This window comes from Coturnix japonica, chromosome 10 (genome assembly GCF_001577835.2).
Source record: "Coturnix japonica isolate 7356 chromosome 10, Coturnix japonica 2.1, whole genome shotgun sequence".
In the NCBI taxonomy this organism is placed as follows: domain Eukaryota; kingdom Metazoa; phylum Chordata; class Aves; order Galliformes; family Phasianidae; genus Coturnix; species Coturnix japonica.
The window spans coordinates 7693728-7719824 of record NC_029525.1 but is presented as its reverse complement, the minus strand read 5'-3'; the positions used below and the strand labels follow the sequence as shown (position 1 = coordinate 7719824).

The window sequence follows — 26097 nt, the reverse complement described above, 5'->3', positions numbered from 1 at the left end:
GTTCTGGGGATTCTTCATTTCCATAAATATAAATGAAATTAGAAGGACGAAGTGAAGAGCTCTGGAACGTACATAGGCCTCGCTTTTCAAAGCAGTTGGAAATTCTCCTGCAGACACAGGTCTGACAGAAGTAAATCTGCGTTTCCAAATCTTATCATTTGAAAATTGAGTATTTAGATGTGTTTGCATATACACAGATATGCAACCACAAAACCCTCTCTCCTTCTGGAAATCTCACATGTACTGAAGGAGAAACTAACATTCCCTTCCAAGTTTGGAGGAAGTACAGTGTGACCACTTAAGATTTTAAGGCTGACATCACCTTTTCAGCATAGAAAACAACAAAAAAGACTAAAAAGCCTAAAAGGCTCCAGGACACAAGCTGTGAGGATCATCAGAGGGTTTCTTAGAAACAGCCAGAAGATGTTTAATGAAAAGATAAAGCCATACCTGTATTGTACGTATAAACGATACCAAGACTCTCTCTTCAAATTCATTAACTGGAGTATACAAATTCAGCACTTTCACAATCTGTGAAGAAGAACAACCATCCTTAGTTTCATTCTACCAATAAGCCTACAGTTACTAATGCATTTTTACATGAGCTATTTTTAAAATATAAAGTATTCATTTTTGTTCGTTTTATTGATTCATACAAAGTGGCATTACCTATTCAAAGTTATTTGTAAACCTGCCCCTTTAGAATACATGCTCTTTGGAGGTAGAAACTCCAATTCTTCCATGCACAGGGAAAATAGCAAACTGTGGCTAAGTCAGACGATGTAGGGTGGTACGGTTGGGCCGTGGTTGGACTCGATGATCTTTAAGGTCTTTTCCAGTGAGAGTGATTCCATAATTTTATGATAAACAGTTCACTGCATTCCTACATGCTCTGAAAACACACTGCACTTCTCTTCCTAGCTTTGACTCCCTATGACCTTCTGTAGCTTCCATTCAAGAGAATCTTACTACCTCAGTGTATTTCAAGGGAGCGAGCTATTCCTCTAAAAGCAGGGCTGTAGCCACTAGAAGACTGAACTGTGACACAGAGCCTTTGAATAGCAATGAATTAAACATCTAAAACTTACATAAATCAATCATTTCTTTGGTCTTTTACATTTTTTTTCTGTTTAAAACAATCTTTTCAACAGAATGAAAACACTCGAAGCACATGGAATCACACCTTTCAGTTCAGAACTAAACTGGTGCATTACTAAATCAGAACAGCTGTACCAACGTCACTGCTACTGCTGACATCACTATGAAAGAAACAGAAACTTGTTTCTTTTCCTGATAACAATGTTCACTAATAACCAAAGGTGCTTGGATCCTGTTATTACTACAAGAATTCTAAGCATATGTTGCATAGTTAAAATAAGTGCAGCTTGTCTTTACAAAAGCTAAGCTTTCCCATGGAGAAGCCTTCAGCTGTGCTGCCAACTGAGATACAGTTGGCTTGGCCTTTCTGAGGCTAATGGGTACAGGAACTTAATACTCTTCTCTGCAAACCCTGAGACAACAGCTCTGCCCGAATTGTTCATTATCTTAAATGGATGCCAACTCAGATGGCAGAAAGATAATTTCCTAATCCCAGGCGGAGTTACCTGGGGAACCGAGATGCCAGTGGAGGCTTTTCTCTGAAGATTTTTGTATCGTGAGACTAAGTGTAGTGCTACACACTGCACAGTGTACTGAGTTTCCTCTCAATTGGTCGAAACTTATCTTGAGCATCAGACCTGGTCCTTTTTTTATCACCCTTCCAATTTAATCTGTTTAGTTATACAAACTCAAAGCAACGTTAGCAATGTGTGACCTGTCTGTGACAGCGGTGCAGGCCTAACAAACACAGCAGAGCAGAGAACTGCTCAAAAGAGACAGCAAAAAGAGAATGAGAGTTTGATTACTTGGGCAGTAGTCAGTGCACTGCACATTGAACAAATGGCTTCTGCATCTTCATCTGTTTTCTTCTTCACTTGCAACAACTGTGCAGCCTGTATGAGGGGCTCCAGTGTTTCTTTGGCCCCACTGTTCATCAAATTTTTATCACGTAGCCACTCCTCAAGTTGACTCACGTTGTACCTGAATGAGTTAAGAATACAAAAACATTAGTGCTTAATTACTGCTAAATCAAAAGCACGTCCATTTCTCTTTCAGAGTTTCTTTCTCCTTATATGCTTCCACTTCATTCTCGTCATTTTCTGTAATTTTATCTTCATTCTATTTCCCTCCTATTAAGGCAGGACATTTTGAGTTACAAAACAGTCAGAAACTATGGCTCAAGACTTCCACTGCCTTTCCCCATTTGTTTCTGTTCCTAAAGGCAAATGAGATTTTGTTCATACAAATGCTCAGTGATGCTTTACAATATTACCCAAGGGAGGGAATGCCTTGGCTACGTTTCCTGGCACATGCCAGTAGAATGCGTTGGCCAACTGCAGCCAAATGCAGGAACAGCCTAAGGTGTCTTTACCACAGGAAGTAGCAAATTACAGCCAAGGGCTCACTAACATTTTCAACAGCACGTTCAAGAAAAGTATGACAAAAGCTCTCCCACCTTATCTGCATTCCTTTGCTCCACGAACACATGTCCTTGCGCAGGAGAAGATTATTAAGTGTTACAGCCCCAATGATGTAGAACATCTGCTTGACAACCTGTTTGATCAGCTCTGGATCCATTCCATGCTGACACATCACGGAATGGAAAGAGTTCAGCTGTCGAATAATGGAGTCCAAAGTGTAGGTTCCTTCATCAGCAATGCTGGATGTTCTCTTCCGCAGCCCTGTTGGTTTCACCCCTGAGACACCTTGGATAGTCTCATGCTCCAGCATTCCAGAAACTGCATAAAATTGACACCATTATTTTAATGACTGAAAGCAGTCTATGTGCAAGCTCACTGTGCAAACCAGCAAGATCCTGCTGGCTATTTACCCAGAAAAATCCCGTTGGGCTTTCTGCTAACCACACTCTACCATGACTTCCAGCAATTCTCTCAGGGTCCTACTATGTTTTACAAAATCTGAGCTGACAGCATTTTACAGGATATTCCAGCATAAGTGTCAGAAAGGAAGGTGTAACTGTAGCTCAGCATAATACTCTTTTCACCCACCTGATGTATGAGCAGCAGAATCAGCATACCAAGAGCTGTTTCACTCTTCTAAATGGTGTGATCAAAAATCATAATGAAAATTTAAGAGAACACCATCTGACCAAAAAAAATGAAATGAAAAACCCTCTCTGAACATGAGCTTCACCACTGTTGGCTATTTAGTTGCTGACTGCTGCCTATAATGATGGCCAGCCACTTTCTCCTCCATATTCACTTAAAATTATGATTTCTCATGTAATTAAAGTCCAATTTTTCCAAGAGATGTGTTTTCCCAACAAACATTAGACTGTTCTAGCAGTGGTTTCTCTTGTAAACGCATGACTTACGACAAACATTTACAACATAAATTGACTTATTCTGTCACTGCCAGAAGAACCAGCCACTTCTAATCCAACCTTTACTTTACAGTCCTTGTCATCTAGAAGCAGAATACCCTAAGAACTATTAATAAAATTGGATCATTCAGCGATAAATAAAAGATACAGCATGTTATTGAATCACAATATTCCTTTTAGTACTACAGGTTAAGGAATTCAACTCTGCCTTACCAATCATTGGTTGCAGAATGTTCTCCAACACGCGGACCAGTTGCTGGTAGATCTGAATAGCCAAGTCACTCAGAACTTGTCTGTATTCAGCTAAGTCAAAATTGGTGAGGCAGTGCTCATTCTGACGAGGTGTATTATGCTTCATAAACCCCTGCATTAATAAAATCACAGAAACAATTGCTTCAGTGGAATACAAGAACATCAAATAAAACCTGTATTTAGATTTTTTAACACAACTGACAAATACCTCAAAGTAATTGCTGCAACCTCTGAACTTTAGTCTGGAAGTTCTGATTGCATCTAATACTAGGTTTTGATCTTCAGTTCTGACTTACGCAATGCCTGCTTCCTTGACTTGTAACTTTGAGTATGTGACATAGGAACAAAGTGCCAGCTTTCCAGATTTCTGCCCTCCCACTCCAACCTGGACATTATCATCTAGTCATTTATTGCCAAAATCACAGGTAAGTCTAAAGAAGGAATAAGACATACTGTAGCCTCCAAACTTAAAACGGTCTGTAATACCATAGTTAAAGCATTTAACATGGCCTGTTTAATTTCAGCTAATCGTTACCAAAAATTCTTCAAATAAATCTGAGCTGGCACTTTCAGGAGTCAACACTATCTAACCTTTGGGGCCTCAATCTGCAATAAAGTGAAATGGGATCAGACTTTATCTCCTAGTTCTTTCCATTGATGTCATCACCATCATTCCAGAAAGAGTAGCTGTTTTAAGAGACTTTGAATAGACTTGGAGCTATTACAGGAATTAAAGTGTAGTGCTGACAATGGTATTATAGAGCAAAGAAACTGGAGTGTGAGCACTGCTTACCTCTTCTCCGCTGTATTGCTTCAAACAGTGCAAAAACCGGCAGGTGTTGGACAGCCAGAAAGACACCGTTTCAAAGTCATCACCTCTTTTCTGAAGATAAAAACAAACACATTTCAACAAAGACTAGTAAGAGGAATAAAACAATGAAATGCTGGATAAACACTTCATATCCACTTCACCTAACATACAATCAGAGATAAATTTCAATTTAACATTCTCCTAAACCAAGCAGACTGACCTTCAGCACTTTTTTGATGCCGTTGATAGTGGAAGTCAACAATGAACGCACTTTCTGGTCATCATTAAGGTAATCCGCATGGCGTACACACATGAACAAAATATATGCTGGTAGACCTGGAATCAGGTTGACTGCTACCCCACGTGGTTTCAGATCTTGGGAAAAACAAACACATTATTTTAAGTGTAAACTCTCTGGAAGGTGTTATGCAACTTCCCAGTTAATTCTACCTGTGTGTCTATATGTGGCCAGTGAAGAATTAACAGCAGAGCTTAGAACACAAGCCACTTTCTTGGTAAAATTTCTGAACAGAATAAAATATAACTGCTTGCTAAAAACACATGGACATATTAACTTGCCCTGTACTAATCAGGAAAGATATTTCATTGCAACAGACATTTAGGAATTTTAGATAAACTGAATGCTGTCAAAACCAAAACATGCTATGCAACTTCTATGTTCTCATCATTTGCTTTATTTGTCAGACTGTGTGAGTGCAAAGAAGGGTGCAAATGAGAAAGACACTTACCTAATATAAGATTCTTGACTAGTTTTTGTTCATCCTCCTTCTTGTATTCCAACATCCCCTGGAAGTCCTTCTCCTTCCGTGGAATGTTAACCGGACGAATAGGCTCATCAATGATTTGTCCAGGTGATATGTTCTCCATCTGACCCACTTCAGAAGGGAAATAAAAAACATTATAATATCTTCCAGACAGCCAACTGGAAGAAACTTCTACATTTCTAACAAAGAACTCCAGCATATAAAACTAAGAAATGTGGATTTTTTTTGTTGTTGGTTTGGTGTAACACTTAGCAACAAAATTTCCATTAAACAAGAGGGCTGATTCTCGATAAATACATCCTGGGGCAGCATTCTTCCTTTGAAGAATTTGTAAGTTACTAAGTTTGTTTCCAGAGAAAACAGACAACCATAAAAAGCTTTAGAAAGATCATTTAATTATTTAAAAACAAATTAATACTTCAACTTTTTAACATTATTAATCACTTTTAACAATTACAATGATTTTACTTATGCAGAGACATAGAAATCTCTCAGTCTCTTCGGTCATGAGATCCTAAGGCAATACACTTTGAAGCTCATAAAAACAGAACTAGCTTAGTCCATATCTGAGGGCTCTCACACCCAAGTCTCGACAGCTCCTGAAGATGAAACCTCAATCAGAAAAAGACAACCTCAGCGTTCTTGGCTCCAGTGATAAAGATTCACAATCAAAGAAAACCTGGACATACTTTTTCTATCTGGTTCTTATTTAATGTCGCTTTCATCTTGACAAAACAGATACTGTCTTTGAGTGCATAAATAGGCCAGGTAGCATTATTCTTAAATGGTTTCCATCTTTAGAGAAACATCAGCCTCCTCTTACTCACTGCTTTCAAATGATGACAAATCTTCTGCAGCTTCATAAAGGAACAAAGGGAGCCCTGAGTGGATCTCCTGTTCCTGGAATCAATCAGCAGAGGCTAATTCTGCTGGAGCCCTCACACCCTCCTTGCCACTAAGACAGCTAAATATAATGACAGTGGGATCACAAAACGCAAAACAAAATCTTTTTCTCATAATATAAAAGTACCTTCAAGTTCACCAATCTTCTTAGCAAAAACTTTCAATTGCTTCTTTAACTTGCGAACAGTTTTGTCTTGCTTTTCAAGTTGTTCCATTAAATCCTGCAAATCAAAATGAGAAGCAGATTAAGACATAAGAAAATGCCATGATGTGACAGAACATCAGCGCTGTTAGAATCTGCAAGGTGGTGAGGAAAGCTGAACAGTGTTGCCATCCGCTGGCTGAGGTTTAAAAGCTGGTACACTGCCTAGAACACAAGACAAATATTGCAAATGTTATTAAGTTGTGCAGCACAACAAAGGCAAAGCTCTTACGCAGGTATACTCTGCAAACACTCAAAACTAGGTCAGTTCTCAAGGCAAAAGGCATTTTGCTGCAAACACATCTCCCTAATGCTTCCTCCTTGCTCTTCCAAATGCCTCACTGACATGATTTTCTTTATTATTTAACAGCCGTCCTGTACTTCTGCATCATTTACTCATGCCTTCAGGACTGACTCATTATTCAAACTTATCTCTTTCATATTCTTATAAAATGAATATCTGCAAAAAGAACTTAACTTGCCTTCAAATTCGCCAAAATCATAAACCATTCCACATATGACATATCTTACAATGCTCTCTATCATTTAGCATCATCACATTTCTTACATTCCCTTACACTGAAACTGGGGTCTTAAAAGAATCATCTTTGTATTCTGTGCTCAAACAAGACCTGACACCTAAAAAAACCTATTATTGCAATAAAGCAGTATCTTTCTTTCAAAGGAACAGTCCCCAGAAATCTTCTAATACTTCAAAAAATCTGAAAGCCATTCCACAACAGGCATTCAAAATAAGCTTTTAAAACATGTGCTATTCTAAGTAGATCCTTCAATGCACTCATAAGAACACAGGTGACCACGAGCTCCTTTCCTAAAAGCACTGTGGCTCCACTATAGAAATTAAACAGATGTCACATCTCAGTGAGCTCTGGAATCTCATAAATCATATTCCTCCAAGTTCAGGAAGAATATTATTTACAGATCTCTGTAAGTGCATTGATTCAGACATATTTATTTGTACCAGTTGTCAGCACTGTAAGGAGATCTTCAAAAACAATGAGGCTAAGATTTGTCTACTTATGTTTGCAGGCATTATTGACCTTAGAAGTATCTGTATGATCAGGTCTCTATTTTGCTGAGCTGAATTTAAACGTGTTGAAGTTTTAAAGTAAAGAGCGGACCTGAAAATTGAGCATCTTTCACATCACGTATCTCCTTTTCAGGGTGCAGAGGCAGAATTAAGTAGAATTCAAAAAGAAACTGCTTTGCTCACAGAGCAAGACATATTAGTAGCAAAACCGTGCGTCAAAAAGGGACACAGATGACACAGAGGACACTAAGACTAACAAAAAAAGCGGTGAAGGATATAATTGGCATCATGAAGCTCTCTGCAGGGGATTTCCTTTGGAAGGCAGAAAGGGAGGCAGCCTGCTTTTCAATTAGTGCTCCAGAAATAGCCAACGAGACAACAAAGAAGCGGGATTCATGTGATCTACATACAATCATCCGTTTGTAAAGGGAAATCCGGTACGATTGATACTTCTTGGGATCATCTGCATACAACTCCTCATAAAACTGTAAAAATAGGTAGAGGATTGTTTTTCCCCCTCCCTTTTCAGGCACTAATACTTCATTTAGCACTATATAAATGCAATCAGATTAATGAAAGATCAAGGATCTCTAATTTGAAGTAGTTTAGTTCTTAGGTGTGGTGACTGCAGCTCTTCCCAGACAGAAGCTAATGTAGATGAGGCACAGAAGTCAGATCTTTAAAAAATGGGCAATAATAATATTGTGAAAGTCTGGGATATAATCTTTGCATGGCTCTGGAGAGAACACTTCCCTATGCTAATAAAGATGGGATTGCAGTAAGTACTGTCAGTCTAACATCACGTCTGGGAAACCTGTGAATTATTTGTACTCTGGGGTTATGGTTGGAAAAGAAGCCTATTCCCAGTTTGGAGCAGATCTGCAAATACTCAAATGTTTGTAGTGAAATATCGAGTCTGTATTTAATAAGTAAAATTACATTCACTGCATTTGTATAGAAAGAAATCTCCTCTGGGATGTAATTGTGTGACTCTGTTGTCTTTGGAATTCAGAACGCAATGAGTGTCTCTTTTGGTGGAAAAAAGGCTAAAGCTCAGAACACATGACTGTGCAGCAAGAGGGAGCTGTCTGAGATGGAAACGTTTACCATTTACCTTTTCCAGTAGGAGTCAGTTACTACTGAGATATATTTATAACACACTTTCAATTAATTTTCCAAGAGCTATTAAGCTAAACTGGCTATTGCTCTAAACCTCGGTACTAACACAACAGCTTTACAATGAAAACTTCTGTAACATATGTAAGCAAAAAAGACTCTCTAAATAGCACCTTGGCTTGTTTAGAGAAAGCAATGGCACTCAGAGCTCTGAATTATCTCCCTAAAATACAATGGATACTCCAAAAGTAATGCCTCTTATTTTATGATGTTGGCCTATGATGTCAGAGGATGGTGGTATGGCAGTACAGGCTGAACCTTCCCACCAGTATTCCATTACACGTTGTTGCCACGGGACAGATGGCAGCAGAGGGGCAGTCTGACAGAATGGTGTCTGACATGGAAGTACACATGAAGCAAAGGGTCAGAACTAATTCCTTCACTCATCAATGCTTGCTGAACTTTTATGCAGGGCAAACAGCAGATGTGAGCACAGTGAGGTGCAGGGTGATACACTGCAGCTGTGACACAGCAGGTCTCCTCCACGGCTGCAGACTTTTACAAGCACAGCACACAGGCTCTTGTTCAATACTGCTGGCAAAAAATCCAGAGCTAATGGTGTTGACTACTGAAAAATAGTGTTTTGTAGCTGCAAATCTGCTCTATCAAATAGTGTTATTGTGCTATTTGCAATTTGTTGTAGTTTCCATGGAAATAAATAGGAGGCATTACTTTCAGAGCAAACTACGTAGCCTGCTGCATTCTACTACAAAGAAGAAATAATACAGAGGAACTCCCAAGCTAATAAACAGGGATTGGAAAATGGCTTTTCAGCATGGGCTGAAGATTCCCCCAGAAATGAACTAGCCCATATACAACAAATATAAGCCTTCAGAGGAAAAGTTGCTTCACCTGACTTCTCCTTCCTACAGAAATGTGGTACAGTGAACAAGGAACACCAAACAGCCAAGTAACCTGTAAGCAAGTTTCTTTTTCTGTAACAAAACACTGAATACCTGGAGCTCATAACACAGTGGATCACCCAGGTGGCTTCAGGCACAGAGGGAAAGGGGAAGAAAAGCTACACTGAAGAATTAAAGACCTACATCAGCATTTTTCAACAAAATAACATTTCAGAGTTAACACCACTGCATGCCAATAATATTTTTTTACAGTTCCATGCATATCCATGATTCTATTTAGGAATGATTAAACTCAGTTGAAACCAGCACCCTTAGACTGAGATCCACAAGCTTTTTCTGTGCCACAAACCAACACATTCCTTAAAATAACACAACTTAACCAGTAGTCATTCGTTTCTTTCTTGCATTAGCTTGCCTAAAAAAATAGACTTCCTTGTGCTCAAGCAGCCTTCTTTTACAGGAGGCTGCCACCTGAAAACCAGTGAGAACTTAAAGGCACAGACAAGCTTGTAAGACTCCATGACTGCTCCAACAACATCACTGCCCTTACCAAGTTCTCGTTTGTCAGCCGGGTGATCTCATGCTGCAGACTGGCTTCAATGCGGGCCTCTGGGGGCAGCTGCAGATTCTGTGCCAAGAGCTGCTGCTGGCGATTGTTTTCTTCCTTCAGACTTTGGATCTCACCTCTCAGTGACTCCAACTCATTCTCATGGCTCTTCTTCTGCGACTGCAGCTGAGACTCCAGCAGCCTGAAGAAGTTGAGCAGCAATTGTAAGATCACACATAGGAAGACACATCCCAAATTCTCAGAGGGAGTTTAGCTGCTGCTCAGGAACAATTAGCCACGGCTTGCAAAGGAAAATGAAAAAGGCAGAGTACTCTTTAAACCCTTCAGTATGCCTTCTAATTAAATTAAGTTTGTGTGATCAAAAAGTGGAGAGAACCTAATTGTGACAACGCTTTGCATTTCCTTTGTGATGGAGCACATACTGTGTGTGGTACTGCTGAGAATGTGGCAAGGAATGTATTGCTATGCCTTCACAGACTGCTCCTGTTTGTAAAGGGGCAAGAGAGGCTTTATCCAAATCATATCAAATGTGTAAAATGAACAGCCTAAACACCTAAGTTATGTTCCTGCAATGTTAACAAAGGAAAATCCTTTTAGAGTTAACTCTGTTCAGTCAGAAACCATTTGACTGCAATTAATAAATCATCTTCATATTCTTACATTAAAATAAATACTTTGAAGAGGCCTGTGACAGAATCATAGGGCTTGCTACTTGTGCAGGAATGGCTAACTAAAGAACCAAACCCAGGACTGGGATCCAGGAGCTCTGTTTCACCCTTTCCACTGACTCTCTCTTTTCCCTTGGGCAAATCATGTCTCAAATTCGTCTTATGTGAAATGGGGATAAGATGCAAGAGCCTCCTTCAAAGCAGTGCTGCGTGGATTAACTCATGTTTGCAAGGCACTGTTCAAGAGCTCTGACTCATTATTTCATAAATATACACACACAGGAAATGACACTACTGGAGACTGCTAGTGTTCAATTAGACAATCTTTCAGGGTTTAAATATGCATTAGGCAGCCACGTTTATTAGTAACCAGACAGATCAAGCACACGAGGGCAAACAGTCATTTACCTGCATTGCTCTGCCATTAATACAAAACTTGTTGTCTCTACAGTGCTAGGACAAAAAGGAAGAAGCATGGAGCGCTCACTCTCACTCAAGCATTCTGCTCTGCAGAACACTTGTTCTAAGTTACACCTTCACAGACTGTGTTAGGTTTAGAATTTGTAAGCACAAGGAAAGGAAAGACTTCAGTTAGTAGCGCTCACTACAAAATAGCTCCTTCTGTAGTTACTGCTACCAAACGTGTATATTTAAGAAAATCAGCACTGCGAATCTGTTGTGCCAAGACATGTCTAACAATTGTTTTGGAAGTCTAGGATATGTTACAGGGGCCCAGTCACACACACAGACCAGAACTGTGTTTCCTAACCAGGTGAGCTGCCCAATGACCCAACCAGCATGAGGCTTTGCAGCAGCCACGGTGACTGTACCAAGGTCTGGCCAGCACCACAATGAACTAACAACTGCTTCTCTGTTTGCGGCCTCCTTCTTGTCTGTTACACTCTGAATCTTGCATAGAGATGTGTGTGAAAATAATGTTACATTTACTGAACCCAAGTCAGAATAAAGAGAGCAAGACATAACTATTCAGAAGTTAAGAGAATGCTGAAATTATTCCAACAGTACATTCATTTTGATAACCAATATAAAGGCAGACAAATAACACATAGTTAAAAAAACCCTCCCCTTGCAGATCTTCTGGCATTTTAGAGTCTACTTTTGTGCAAGTATTTGTCAGAATTACCTACTCTTTGTTGTCATCTTAGCTTCTCAAATAACATAATGTGGAAAGCCAAAAACATTGGCAACTATCTTTGAGGAAAATCCAAAAAAGATTTTTTTGTAAGCAAAAAGAAATACTGTAGCCAAAGCAAGGGGCACAGTTAGCTAGAAGAGAAGATGCAAATAAAGAGAAAACCATTCTGAGAAGTCTGGTAACCTGTTGGCCTGTTTTAACCCTTCATAAACCAGCCAAAGCTCTCCGTCCTCATTCAGCATATGATAGTCCTGGGGAGATTGCCTTCCAAGAAAAGTGTTTAGAAAAATACAAGAGAGATACATGATGGTGATGAGATGACATGTTAAGGACATTACATAGTAAATTATAGTTACAATAAAGGAGAAAGAAACAATCGTCTAAAACAACTGGGAGAAATACCTCTCCTGTTTATATGTATTTCTTCCCAGTGATGAAATTTAGCTTGTTATATTAGCCAAAATGGTTACAGCATTTCATGCTGTTACAATATACATCTTAGGACAGACAACCATGAGTACTACTGGATGAATGTTTAACAAACAGCATGTGGAACAGAACCCAGACTGAGCAATGTAGTCAATTAAATGCTAAGAAGGTGCAAGTCCAAGAATCATGATTTGACATGTCCTCATGGTTTCTTAATCCTTTCAAATGTTGTACATAGCAGTTTCACTAATCAAATCAAATTATAACCCCCACTACAAATGGCTGTAAATTAAATATAGAGAACATGTACCTGTTTGTTTCCTTCAGTCCAATGTATGCCTGTGCTATTTCCCCTTTGTCTTTCATCTTCTGCACATCCTCCAAGAGGATTGTAGAATCTGTCATGGTATTCTGGAAAAAGAATGAGAATTTCCAGGGTAAATTTAACAATGTAATTTTCTTTGAATACATCTTTTTGTCACATTACTCACATGGGACCCTACTCAAGCAACTTGTGAAAGGGAGTTTGGGTACTTCAGGGGCAACAGTTTGGTCTGTAACTACTACAGCTACTCGGTATATCTTTTTAAATGACTGCATACAACATGCTGAAATATCTATTTACTGAGTGGGTACATCTGTTAACCTTGTTCCATTTTTATTTTAATCGTCTAAAAGGAAATGAAGTCATGGATTTGCATTTGGTTTAATATTACTGCATACTGAATTTCAGGCAGCATAATTTTGCAACAAGTTTACAAATATAGCCTAATTCTATTGTAGATTTTATTTCTGAATCTCATAAATAAAGTCTTCACTTCATGTATTTTCAATGCTCTGACAAAGCAGGCAAGGACTGGAAATTGTTTAAGATAGATATCATCAAAATACCATTTTTGTTTCAGTTTTGAATGTTACTATGGCACTTTTGCCTTTTCTTCAGTAAATCCTGAAATAAATAACCAGTGTTTGCAGTCAGCTAGGCCAGTCTAACCTTAGTCACTGACATGGATAATTACCACAGTGATCTAATGAATTTAAGAGCTGTAATTCTGACTTTTCCTTTTGACTTTCGAAACAATTAAGTGCTATTTTCCTGTGTAAAATTTTTCAAAGGAACAACTTTTAGACGTAAGTTTTGGAGAACTCTTACACATGATACAATTTGTGTTATCTAATATGAAAACCAATAAAACATATAAGCTGCTCAAAAAATGATTCCCAAGATTACAGTGAGGTCTTTGTCAGTTCTATACAATTCTTTTGTTGCACAGTAAAAATACTGTACTCATTTGCCACTACTGCCTTAGCAACATGCATTTATTGCTTCTGCACTGAAGGAAAAAATGCTAGTTACTCATATCCTCAAGAATACTCTAACTGCTAAAGTTGTAACACTTAGCAGCCGTCATTAAAAGTCAGTTTGGTTCCCCATTTTCCTAAATACTCTATGCTCAAATAAACTTTCTGATCAAACATTCAGCAATTCCTGTGTAGTATCTGCAGATCACCACTCGAGACCTGACTGTGTTCATTGTATGTCAAAGGTAAAAAACACTATGAAGTAACTCTTCCTATCAAGGAATTCTTTTGTGAAATGTATAGATTTTGCTGTAGAGACCTGATTTGTAAATCACAGTCCTGCTCTTCAAACACATTCAGCAAGATACACTGATTGAGCCAACCATGAAAAAGGTGGCCAGCAGGGAGACGGAGGTGATTGTCCCCCTCTACTCAGCTCTTGTGAGGCCCCATCTACAGAACTGCATCCAGGTCTGGTATCCTCAGCACAAGAAAGACACAGAACTCTTGAAGCAGGTCCAGAAGAGGGCCACTAAGATGATGAGAGGGCTGGAGCAGCTCTCCTGTGAGGAAAGATTGAGGGAACTGGGCTTGTTTAGCTTGGAGAAGAGAAGGCTCTGGAGCAACCTCATTATGGCCTTTCAAATCCTTGAAAGGAGTGCATGAACAGGAGTGGGAATGGCTGTTTATGATGGTAAATAGTGATAGGACAAGGGGGAATGGTTTTAAACTGAGACGGGAGGTTTAGGTCAGATATTAGGAGGAAGTTTTTCAATCAGAGGGTGGTGATGCACTGGAACAGGTTGCCCAAGGAGGCTGTGGATGCCCCATCCCTGGAGGCATTTAAGGCCAGACTGGATGTCGCCCTGGACAGCCTGGTCTGGTGGTTGGCGACCCTGCACATAGCAGGGGGTTGAAACTAGATGAGCATTGCGGTCCTTTACAACCTGGGCCACTCTATGATTCTACGATTTATGTAGGCTACATATGAGAGGCAGGGAAACAATAGCTCAAGTATTAGTCAGTGTTTGTTTGTTTGTTTGATAGCATTAAATAGTTCTGTTTAACAACTGTAGAAAATAACATGTACCTTGTCCTCCTGGCAATCAAATTGGTAGGCAAGAAAGAAGAGAAACAAAACATTAGAAAATTCTGTCTGAGCTGCAGCTGTCCAATCCAATAAGTAAATTGGCTGTTAGCTGTCCCACCAGTCACCTCCCCTCATCACTAATGCAAAAACAACAATTTGGTCCCAGCATCACTGAGAATAAGTTACCCAAGGATTTCTATTCAAAAATTCATTTATAATGCTAAAAATATCATAGGAAAATGAGTTTTGTTTGCTTTATAATTAATCATTTGAAACAAAGTACATACACCTTCGTGCATCACAGACTTTCAACTGATTTTGGACAAATACAAACCCATTTCTGCAGTAAATGAAGGAAAGAGAAGATGTATCTGTTAATTCCCTTCTGCAGTTATAAACACCAGAGAGTTCAGTTCAATGGAACAGATTAGTTACTAGTTTATGTGACACCTTTTCAGGTTAAGTAACTTATTTTCAAAGCCATTACTTTGCTAAGTATCTCATCAGAATTATAGCTTTATTTTATTGTTATTTCTTAGCAAATACACTCCCTGATCTATTCTTCATAAAACACATCACCTATCAGGAAATAATGTGGATTTCATATATCTTCACAGGTTATCTTTATAAAATTTTACTGTTTTTTTGTGTGCTGTCATTTATGAGCCCACCTCGATTTAGCAGAAATTGGTCCTTGCACTCCTGCTGAACTACTAATTAAAAAGAATTCCTGACAACATGGTAAATTTCCCAGTCAAACTACATAACTCAGTAGAAATACAATACTGCTCCAAATGAGAAACATTTCCACATCATTAAAAGAGTCTGGGGAGCTTCTGGCCAGACAGTCTGTATTTGACAGCCTGGTATGATCTGTATATCTTCATGAGATGCTGGTAGATAAGCCCAAGGTTGGTTTATTAACAGTCTCCCAATTTGGATTGCTGCAATTTGTGCACTAGTAATGGATGAACAGCTAACACTTAGAAAGGCTTTAAAATGGAGATAGTTTTTTCTGCCTTTTCAAGCAGGCTGATAAATTAAATAAGGCATGCCAGTTACATAATGTAACTTTACTACCCCAGTGAACCTCTTGGCTGGTATTTACCTTGGGTTGAATGGCCTCTTTCTGGCTAACCAACTGAGACCTCAGGATAAGCACTTCTTCCTTGCGTACTTCCAGTTCTTCGCTTACTGAAGTCAGCTGATCCAGAAGGACTCTGTATGCTGGAGCACCAGGAGCAGTTACCTCTGGAGATCGTGTTTCTGTGAGGGCTTTCTGCAGCTCATTCAATTCATTCTTTAGTTTTTTATTCTCAGACTCAAGCTCCTGACGCTGCAAAAAAAAAAAGTGGAGACAATTCCATCAGCCAGCAGTATGGCAGAAACACTGAGCAACTGCACCAAATCCAGCAATCCCTCCCCTGCCCCCAGCTGTATGCCCAACAGGATTTCACAGACAGGGCTACCATTAGACTGAACCCACACATGTGTATTGTAGTACGTGTAGATTTGAAGGGAAAAAAGAAACAACAGTCCCAAGAAACAGCAACCAAAAGGCTCAGAAGATCCTGCATCATTCAGGGTTATTAAGAAATACTTTAATTGTTAGTGGCCTAAGGCACGTATCAATTCAAAGAACACGTCTAGAATACAGAGCTATATTTATCACTCTATCTTTGCTCAAATTAACCTGCAAGCTGCACTAAGCCCCAGTCATACACTCAACACCTCAAAAAAAAAGGCAGTCTTACAGCAAAACACTTCTTGGGGAAATTTAATTCTAGTTTTTCTAGCTAATATTCTGAAACAGCAGAGCTGATGCAACGTACTACACCAGCACATATAATTGGTGGTAATATTCTCACTAGAAAATAACAAAGAACTCCTTCTTAGATTTACCTTGAGTGATTCATACTCCAGCTCTGCACCTCTTATTGGAGGCCTTTCCTCCTCCTGTGAAAGAACACAGATTAATGTGAAAAAACAAAGGAACAAGCAATTCTTTCTATTCCTCATTACAGTTGGGGAAGGAAAAGGAAATGGAGCTGAAAACTTTTTCCTATAGAACTGGAAAACACTCATTCTGGTACTGCTGAGCACTTCAAGTTGAATATTGGTATGGTCTCATTTAATTGTGTGTTTAAGAAATAGAATTGATTAATGTAAATAAAATTGTGCACCTGTCACAGATAACAAAACAGAGCACAATGAATGCCAGAACATCTAAGATATTCACTGTTGAAAACAAATGCCAAAACTAGTTCAATATATTTATGAATACCTAAGGAGGACATATCTGAGAATTATAATTAAAATTCTGCTAAGCAAGCTTGTCTTATCTCAACACTCTGGCACTGATTAAGCACTGCCTATTCCACATGAAATTACCAATTACTTATTCTCCCCAACATTTAAGTTGGTTGTGATATTTTTATTCATCAATAAACAAACCACCAAAGTCCCAACGCATTTGGTTACCTAGTACTAAGTACCAGGTATAAAGCGTGTGGTAAATAAAGCTAGCAGTAGGGGAAGATAAGGACTTAGTAAAAGCCTGTCAGCATTTGCACAGCTGGTATTTCACCAGGGATATTCTGGAGTCAGCATTTGATCAGCTAGAAGGAGTCCACCTTAGCTTTGGCACGAAGAGCTTGTTCTTCCTTTCTGTCCAGTTCATCCTGCAGGGATTGCTTTTCTTGCTCCAGCTCTGTAACCCGTTTCTGCAGCTTGAGGAACAGAGACATGTCCAGTGGTGCCTTTTTCTCGCTTGGTTCCTGCTTTAGGAAGAACAGAAGGAAGTCAAGACGTATTCCACTTCCACAGCAAAAGGAAGAGCTACTGTGAGTAAAAAAGGGAAAACAGACTGGGGAAAAGAAATAACACACAGAAACGTTACTTGATTCTGAGAGTTTGCTACTGGCATCTAAAACATTTCATCAGCTGTCAGAACGCTATTTTAAAAAAGGATCTACTCGCATAAAACATATCTAAACCTACAGCCTAGCAAAAGGAAGCACCAGGGATGATCTAGCAGAGAGCGGTCTATAATTAAGCATACCTTTCAATCTTACTTGTTTGGAGGGGGAAGGAGAAAAAAAACATCCGTGGTTAGAATCATTTGGAAAGCAACTGTAAACCAATGCTTTTCCTGTTTTTTCCCCCCATTTTAAATTATTTCTCCCATGAGTTCATCCGATACAGAGAACTCTCTCTGACGAGTATAGATTTAGATCCATGATTAACCAAGGTAATTTAGTGGGATGATATAAAAAAGGCGCTACAATATATATTTTATGCTTTTTCCCTTTTATTACGCTAATTAAACAGCCTGTTCTGGGACTAATCCACGAGCTTTCTCACCATCTTCTGGGCAAGGACCAGCATTTGCCATCTGAAGGTCCATAAAAAACTGTTCATCAGCCATTTTGTACTTCATATAGCAAGAAGATTAAAGCATTTACTATGAAGTGCACCATAAAATTTTGAAGCCTAGAAAAAGAACTAGAAATTAATAATAATGACTTAGCAGATAAGCAAGCACAGCCATTTCTACTTCATCTCCTCTCACTGTTGAGAGGAAGGCTCATAAACTACACTGGCAGCTCAGGAAAAAGAAAATGGACTTTCAGGTTGCTGGCTTTATTGTTTCATAATGACTTGGTGTCTGTTTTTGTGGTATGGCTTTGTATCACTGCCCCCTTAAAATTAACAGCATATTTTAAAGAGAATATAGATTTAATCTTCCCAGTGCTGCACTTATTCACGCTACTGTTACTTTTTCTTTTTCCATTTATGATTTAAAAAAAAAAAAACGCCAAAACTGGCTCTAGAATAACAACTACATAAGTCTGTTAGCCGAAAGAAAAGATGCTGTTTGGCTTGTATGTAAGATCCAATCACACGCAGTTGCACTGTCCCTTTCTTGACTGACTATAAAGATGGAAGCATCTTCCTGAAATAATTTTGCAAGGTGAAAAGTGTAAATGAGAAGGCAAATTGTGAAAGATACGTCAGCATGAATGCGCTGTGTTGTTTGCACCCTTGTGGAAAATTATTTTCTGTGGATGCTTTTAAAAACAGCCCATAAAACAAATCACAGAGATCTCTAACCTAGAGAGAGGGAGCTCTGTGATGGCTCACAGTTATAAAAATCTCTGGTATGCACAGAATAACTTTGCATCTGCCAGCTTCCAAGCACAGTTAGAGCAAAAACCTGACAGCTTGCTGCTGTGTTAGTAGTCCCGCTCCTGTGAGACTGAGAGGGGACAAAACATGCAGTTGTCTTGGAATATACAGTGAATGGCTTGGAGATGCAACACAATTATTCATGGCTATCATTCATTAGAGAGGATCATATGATTAAATACTAAGTTTTATTCGTCTGTATGAAATGGAGGAAAAACGAATCAATGTGAGGCTGTCACCCCAAACAGGGAATGCATTACTTGAACATCCCAAGAGTGCAGCCTGCCACCTTGTCTCTTTTAATCCTCGAAATATATGGCATACAGACTTCTCAGGAACTCTCATTGGTTTTTCGTGTTCCTACTTTGTGGTGAAAAGCTGCTTGTGCTTATAAACACTGGCAGGCAAACGTTTTTACAGATGCAAAACAACTGGTGCACCAGGTGTTTAGTCTGCATGTTCTGTGATGCAGAAGAATTCAAAGTATTCTTTCACAAAGCCTTTTTAAATAGGATTACAGCTAACTACAGAATGAGCTATTCTCAAAAAGGAAACGAAAACAAGACACGCTTAACATTAGATTTCTCAATATACAGTGTTCACAAGAACATACACACACAAAAAAGGGATAGGAATGAATTCAACCATTCATCAATGAAAAATTCTGTTGCGTTGGGTTTTTTTTAACATTACCTCCATCCTCAGTGGTAAGTCTTCTGCTTCTGTGATCTCAGAGCTAAAAGTATATTCAGATTCATTGCTACTGTGAGTTGAATCCGTTCTTTTATGTCCAGGCTTGGGGATGCTCTGGAGTTCAAATCAAGCAAATCATTAGCACTGTGTGTTTTTTCCTGTGACTGTCTCTTCATACCTATAAGTGAGCTTGTAATATATTTGGTATTCCTCCACAGCTATCACAACTTACAAGTAAATGTTTTTAATTCTGGTCTCTTGTGCCACCTAAGTCTATGAGAAGTAGTTCACAAACAAATCTATGTAGACAGGTAAGATGCTATGCTAACAAGCATTGCTGCAGGAAGCCAAATCAAGTAGCAATGCAGCATTGCTACTTGTAAATGTAAAATGTAAACTTGTACATGTAAAATGAAAAAGCTCATTTTACAGAAAAGGTTCAGACAGCATTGAGAAACACAAGCAGTAGTTCTTTAGATTTCCAGACATTGGAGTGAGGAACATTTTTTCCTCCTGCCATATATAATATTCCTAGAGCTGCCAAACATTTAATACTAGCTGAATGTGGTAAAAGCGTGTGAATAACTTCAGGGAAAAGTAAGGGCTGAGAGCATATGCATTACCCCTAGGAAAGAACAAGCAGAAATTTAATCTTTTACCACAAAATGAAAATAAAGAAAAAAAAAATCAACTATTTTAAGTGCATTTATTTTGCCTGAGCAAATCTAATTTAATCAGGAACTAAAACAGCAAACTCTGTTTTCATCTGTAGGTAAAAATTGGACAGTTGAGAGCAATCAGTTACTAAATTACACCCATAGATTCTGCTTAAACACACTTGTGAACAGCTTTTGATTTTGCACAGTTAGCCACTTACCACCATTAAGTTCATTTCATCCTTGAGATCATCATACCGCTCCTCCAAGCGGCTGAACTCATTCAGCAGGTTCTGATACCGTAACCTTTCATCATTCAGGTCTAGCTCCAACTGCTTCGTTTCCTCCACTAGCTTCTTCTCCATCGTCTCTGTCACAGAGAACAGGAACCCAAACTGAGAACTCCAGTCCAACCTATCATACAGCTCATCCATCCTGTAGGTATAGGGCTGCACCAGGAACACATATTGAATGCATTCTGCTATGTGAAACTGGTTTGTGGTATTTGTGCTTCTGCAGGCACCAGTAAAGCTAGATATATGAAAGACCAAAGACTTACTGCGGTAAGCACAGAATAGTTGATTCAGTCAGTTTTTCTGCTTCTGGCTTTCATTAGCAATGCCAGGAGGGACAAGGAAGAGGCACCAGGCCAATGTTGCATTATTTCAAAAGCAAGATGTGAGATGTTCTACAAATCAAACACTCCTCATCACAGCTGCCTCCATCATAATCCTGACATCTAGAGCTACGGGTTTCTGGCTGCTGTCTGCACAGTGGTAGTAGCAGTTGCCACAGCAGCTGGTAGGGCTCAGAAATTTTGGCTCAAACTTACATCTTCTAACAAGAAAAGCATCAGGCACAAGTCTCTGCCTACAAAGGGACTACAACATTTGCTTTCAAACATCAGAGCCTTCTTTTATAAAGTAACACTTTGCAGTGAGAATCCTCACCAAAAAGATCTCAAACTCACCATCAGAAATTCAAACAGTAAATATTTCTGACATATGAGAGCTCTTACAACATTAAACTATTAATCTAATAAGGAATACAAAGTACAGCAGATTAGATCAATTTAGTCAGTAGTGTTGCATTACAAGCTAACGTGAAGTGCAAAATCTGAGCAAAGTGAACAACACCAACCTGTTATCTCCTTTGCTTGGTCATGGATGCGGCGGTTCAGCTCATCCTTCTCTGTTTTCAGTAACGTGTTTTGCTCTTTCAGTTCCGATACCAGCTGGAGAGATAATAAAATATCTGGCTGAGAATGCACTTAATCTTCCATCAACAGCTCCAACAGCAATTACATCCTTGTTGTAAGAGCTCAAATATTTAGGCTTTTAATGGTCCCTCAGAGAATAAAATCTGTGAGCCAAGTTGTGACATTTTATTTCTCAAATTACTTTCTTATATACACCCCACTTCAAATTCAGCCATTCATTCTACATCTGATCAGATGCTGAAACTGCCTTCGACCACTCCATTATGCCATAACACTTTCCAGTGCAGTCCCAAAAATGGAATTTATTTCTTTAAAAAAAAAAAAAAAATCTTCCCTAAAACAGGAACAAATTTGGTTGTTCTCTTGTATATTCCCTTGCATTTGCTAACACAGTAATTTAACATCCACCCAAAAGCTGTGCCCCGTCAACTATGCTCAGGTCTGCCAGTTACTCGTTTGTCTCTGCTTACAGAGATATCAGATTCACACTGTTTAATCAAATAATATTTTTTTCTTTTCATTCAACTAGTCTTGAAATGCATCATGGCAGCACCACGTAATGACAGAATGGCCATTCCAATACTCCAAACTTGCACCATATCAACAAGTAACTGTGATACTGAACAACTTGTTTGCGACATTTGTACTTAAAGCAAAGATATGGGGTTAGTAAAAACCTGTTGAACTAGAGTGCCCATATATACGTGAGCTCAGCAGCCTAATTATTTACATTAGACAAGATGTAAGGAGGTACTCTTTGAATATGGTGTATGGAACTGATTTCAGACATCTATACAAGTGTACTCTCTAGGTAGGTAAAATGATTTCTTGGTACGATGTGCTATCTTGCACTAATTGAGTAAGCTTAGGTACTCAGATTGGCAAATTCTTTAAATATAAAAATCTGACTAGACTGAGTATATGTATTTATACACAGTATATAAATTTACCATATTCTTCAAGCACAGGTGCAATTATTTAGATATCAGGCCTATTTACTGTTGTACAGCTGTAACACTAATTAAAAATACTGTTCAAGTATCAGACATACAACCAAAGCAGTTAAGTCTGGCCAAAACGTGAGTGGACACCAGGCATCTGTACATCTGCTCATGTACCTGGGACTACATCCTTACCTGCTCAGTTTCATGTTTGTATTTGTCTGCCCATTCTTCAATTGTCTTCTTCTCAGTCTGAGTCTGCTGCAGCTCCTTCCGGAGCTTGGCAATCTCCTCCTGAAGGCTGAGAACACGGTTGGTTGCATTCTTAGCCTCCTCCTCACTCATCCGAAGCCTCTCCACATCACTTCGAAGCTTCTCTGTCTCTGTACTGTATGTGTTCTCCAGGTTATTCATCTTCTCCAGCAGAGATTTGTACTCTTTATTCTTTGCAAAACACAAAGGAGACATCGAGGCAGTTGGAGAAGTTCTGGTTTAAGGAAGCTTTCTGATTGCTTACAGAATATACCAAGACAGGGGAACAAGAGAGCAATTCTCTCCTTTTCATTCTGTTTCTGCAGGAGAATTGCTTAAAGGGGTGACAGAACAGTCCAGTCTTTAAGTTTACATAATAATGTACTGAACTAAAATCAAACAAAGAACCCACTAACACCAAACTCAATCATCTCAAGTTCCCCTTCAACTGAGCAACTGGGGTGCTTCCAATGAAAGACTGAAATTCAAGGAGCAGATGCTTTCTCTCAGTGCTTCTGAGAGATACAAACAGATGTTTTATAATTTCAGTTCAAATGCTGTCTGCCTTTCTCTTCTATCAGCATTCTTCAGCAGAGAAGAGATTTGCAATGAATGCCCACAGTGCTACAGAAGAAAATACAAGACTGCCAAGTGTTTTCCCAGAGCTTTACCTGTTCATCAATTTTCCGCTGCAGCTGCATGATCTTGTTCTCCAAGCCAATGTGAAGCTTCTTGTAGCGTTCCACAGACCGAGCTTCTATCTTCAGTTTCTTCAGTTCTCTCTTGGCCATCATGCGCCGGTAACAGCATTGCAAGTAAATAATTGCCTTCAAGGTCCTATGGTAGTGCACTCGAGCCAGCCAGCCTCTTACATGCTTCTGAATAATAATAGACTTGTGCTCTCGAAGCATCTACAGTTAAGAAAAAACACCACAAGTGTTATTAGAGTTACACCTGCTAAGTTAAACTGACTCCATAATGAAAGGTATAAAGATGATGTAAATAGAGACGCCTTAGTCTGAAAAGAGAAACTACTGGGGAAGTGTAAAAGAAATGAATCTGGAATGAAAATAGAAAAGAAGACATGAATAAGGAAGACAAGAGAAAAGAAAAAGAAAAGGAAACAGAATTAAGGACATGGAAAGAAAGAACAAGAGACATGTTAAAGAACCAAGCATTCCTTTCTGCTGATGTCAGATGAAGCTAATTATAAAAATACATGGTACCTTTTGGCAAGATTACAAATACAATCCAGATGACTAGAATGGGTTTTTTTATTGTTTCTTTTACTTTTAAACTTCTTAAAAGCATTGATATATGCAGCACAGAATTCATCAATATGCAGCACAAAATCACTGCACTTGACACATAGTGCAGCTATTACACATTATGACCCAGAGCACATTATAGCAGCTGTTAGTAAGAACAGCCATACCCTAAGATGACTGAATTACAAGCTCTAGTACGTGTTCTTTCCTTTTCTTTCTTTTTGCTTGCCACTCCTTATACTTGTCAGCCGGAGAAATGTTTTTCTCTCTATTTATTTTAATCAGAAATTTTAGACTGTGATAATTCCAATTCATTTGATGGCAGAAGTTTCAGTTATAGATTTGCAATGTAAAAATAATTAGATGTAACTATTTTTAAAAAGTCACTTTAATGAAAAATAATCAAGCAATCAGACAGAGATTTCCACTAGGAAGATTCCACCATGTGTTTCTGGATCCTGCACCCATGGATTCAAACAGTGATCCCCCAGGTCTGGAGCACCTGAATTCCCATAGACCACAGCTAAGCTGGGAGAGCACATGTAAACCCACAAGGCTCCCAGAACTCTGAGAACTTCAGAGTTCGCTTAATAAAGCTTCTGCAAATTACAAACTTTACTCTAAAAAGCAAAACTATTTAAGATCTTGTGTTACTTACTGGATTTGGTAGCTTAAAGATCAAACACAATTTCACATTCTTACACAGATTTACCATAAAGCTGATAAAGCAAACCAGTACTGTAATCAAATTTTATTGCATTTTATACTTCTTATCAAATGTACTGAAATGTGTTGAAAACATTACCTTTTCAGATCAATGACTTTGAAAGGTTCACTGGCAAAGTGGCAATATTCTAAGAAATAGAAGCTTTCTGCCTTAGCATTCATTTTTAAAGAAAAAAAACGAGGACTTGAAGCACCAGTGCTCAATTAAAATGTACAACTTGGTAAGGAAACAGATCCCGAGAAACTACAGCAAGGTCAAAAGCCAAAGTCCTTCTGATTGCAAGCAACAAAGTCAGCACTCCTCCCTCATCCATACCTGCACCCTGAAATAGTCTTCCATGTTACCCACAGGTGCCCTAACAACTAAGATACAACTAGCTTGCAACAGCGTTATCACCTGGAGCGTGGAAGCAGTAAGTCCCATAGAGTACCTCCATTGTGCAGGGATGGTCCTCATCTGCCAGTGAATTCTCACACCCATGCAATCCAGTGAGAGTATCAGAAAAGTCACTTAATGTATCAGGTATTTTCTCCTGGAAAATATTGCCTGATAACCTAATATCAAAGTTCTGGAGGAATTAAATTCCTTCTTAAGCAAACAAGCACGTTGCAGAAGCAAACAAGGCTTTCTCAAGCAAACAAGGCTCAGGCAGAAGCTTTCTCCAGGACGTGTGAAATAGATGATTCAACAATTTCAAATTCCTTCTGTAAGTCATGTGACTGCCAACCCATGTCCTCTGTTATAAAAACAACAACAGATACCTTTCACAATCCTAACTACCAACACGGGCACCATATATTATGTACAGTCACAGCTCAGCCGAGGGTGCAGTCACAGGACGACCTTTCAGTTTCACTCACCTGCAATCATCATGAACTTCAGAGCAGATGTGTTTGCCTCTGCATGCACAGCAAGCAGAGCTTGTGCTTCTGAGTCTGGACATCCCTGTATCTCAGCTTTTATAAAATAACACCTCTATGTGGGTGATACCTCCATGCCATGTCTCAGATGCAGTTAATGCACCTTCCGTCCATCTTGAGAACTTTGTGTTTTACTGTGGTGAACAATTTACTTCTCAAAGGGGAAATTCCCTGACAGGCAAGTACAACCACCTCGTATGTTGGTCCCTCCAAAAACACACAACAGATTCATAGATTCATTAAAGTTGGAAAAGACCACCAAGATCATCCAGTCCAACTGTGTACCCACCATCACCCTGCTCACCGACCCATTTCTATTACCAGGGAATAAAATGGATCTGTTTAACAATCACGCTACAGGACAGATGTGGTATATACCACTCACATGACTAACTTCAGGTCTACAGAACCATCTCCTGCAGATGAACCATTTTCCTAAGGAAAGCCTCTATCCACATTGTGCTGTGACCTGCATCTGACTGTCATAACTGTCAGAAGTCATATCTGTCAGACTATGGTTATGAACACATATAAT

The 26097-nt window shown here is 39.0% G+C and overlaps 1 protein-coding gene across 14 annotated transcripts in view; it reads right to left on the bottom strand.

The window, feature by feature from the left end:
- Positions 1-26097, bottom strand: part of MYO5A (myosin VA) — an 88464-nt gene that overhangs the window by 3745 nt on the left and 58622 nt on the right. For 2 of the 14 annotated variants that reach the window (XM_015872826.2, XM_015872828.2), the window contains 21 exons: positions 23319-23558; positions 22591-22839; positions 21376-21469; positions 20457-20605; positions 19580-19693; positions 17332-17478; positions 16601-16654; positions 15807-16034; positions 14699-14707; positions 12617-12717; positions 12061-12141; positions 10036-10234; positions 7857-7931; positions 6321-6414; positions 5255-5401; positions 4726-4880; positions 4488-4577; positions 3656-3806; positions 2555-2837; positions 1905-2079; positions 451-531 (listed from right to left, as the gene is read on the bottom strand). In XM_015872826.2, the coding sequence (XP_015728312.1) occupies positions 451-531; positions 1905-2079; positions 2555-2837; positions 3656-3806; positions 4488-4577; positions 4726-4880; positions 5255-5401; positions 6321-6414; positions 7857-7931; positions 10036-10234; positions 12061-12141; positions 12617-12717; positions 14699-14707; positions 15807-16034; positions 16601-16654; positions 17332-17478; positions 19580-19693; positions 20457-20605; positions 21376-21469; positions 22591-22839; positions 23319-23558 (2916 nt within the window). The remainder of the gene's footprint in view (positions 1-450; positions 532-1904; positions 2080-2554; positions 2838-3655; positions 3807-4487; positions 4578-4725; positions 4881-5254; positions 5402-6320; positions 6415-7856; positions 7932-10035; positions 10235-12060; positions 12142-12616; positions 12718-14698; positions 14708-15806; positions 16035-16600; positions 16655-17331; positions 17479-19579; positions 19694-20456; positions 20606-21375; positions 21470-22590; positions 22840-23318; positions 23559-26097) is intronic. The other 12 variants (XM_015872837.2, XM_015872836.1, XM_032446946.1 and 9 more) reach the window with 10 other exon arrangements.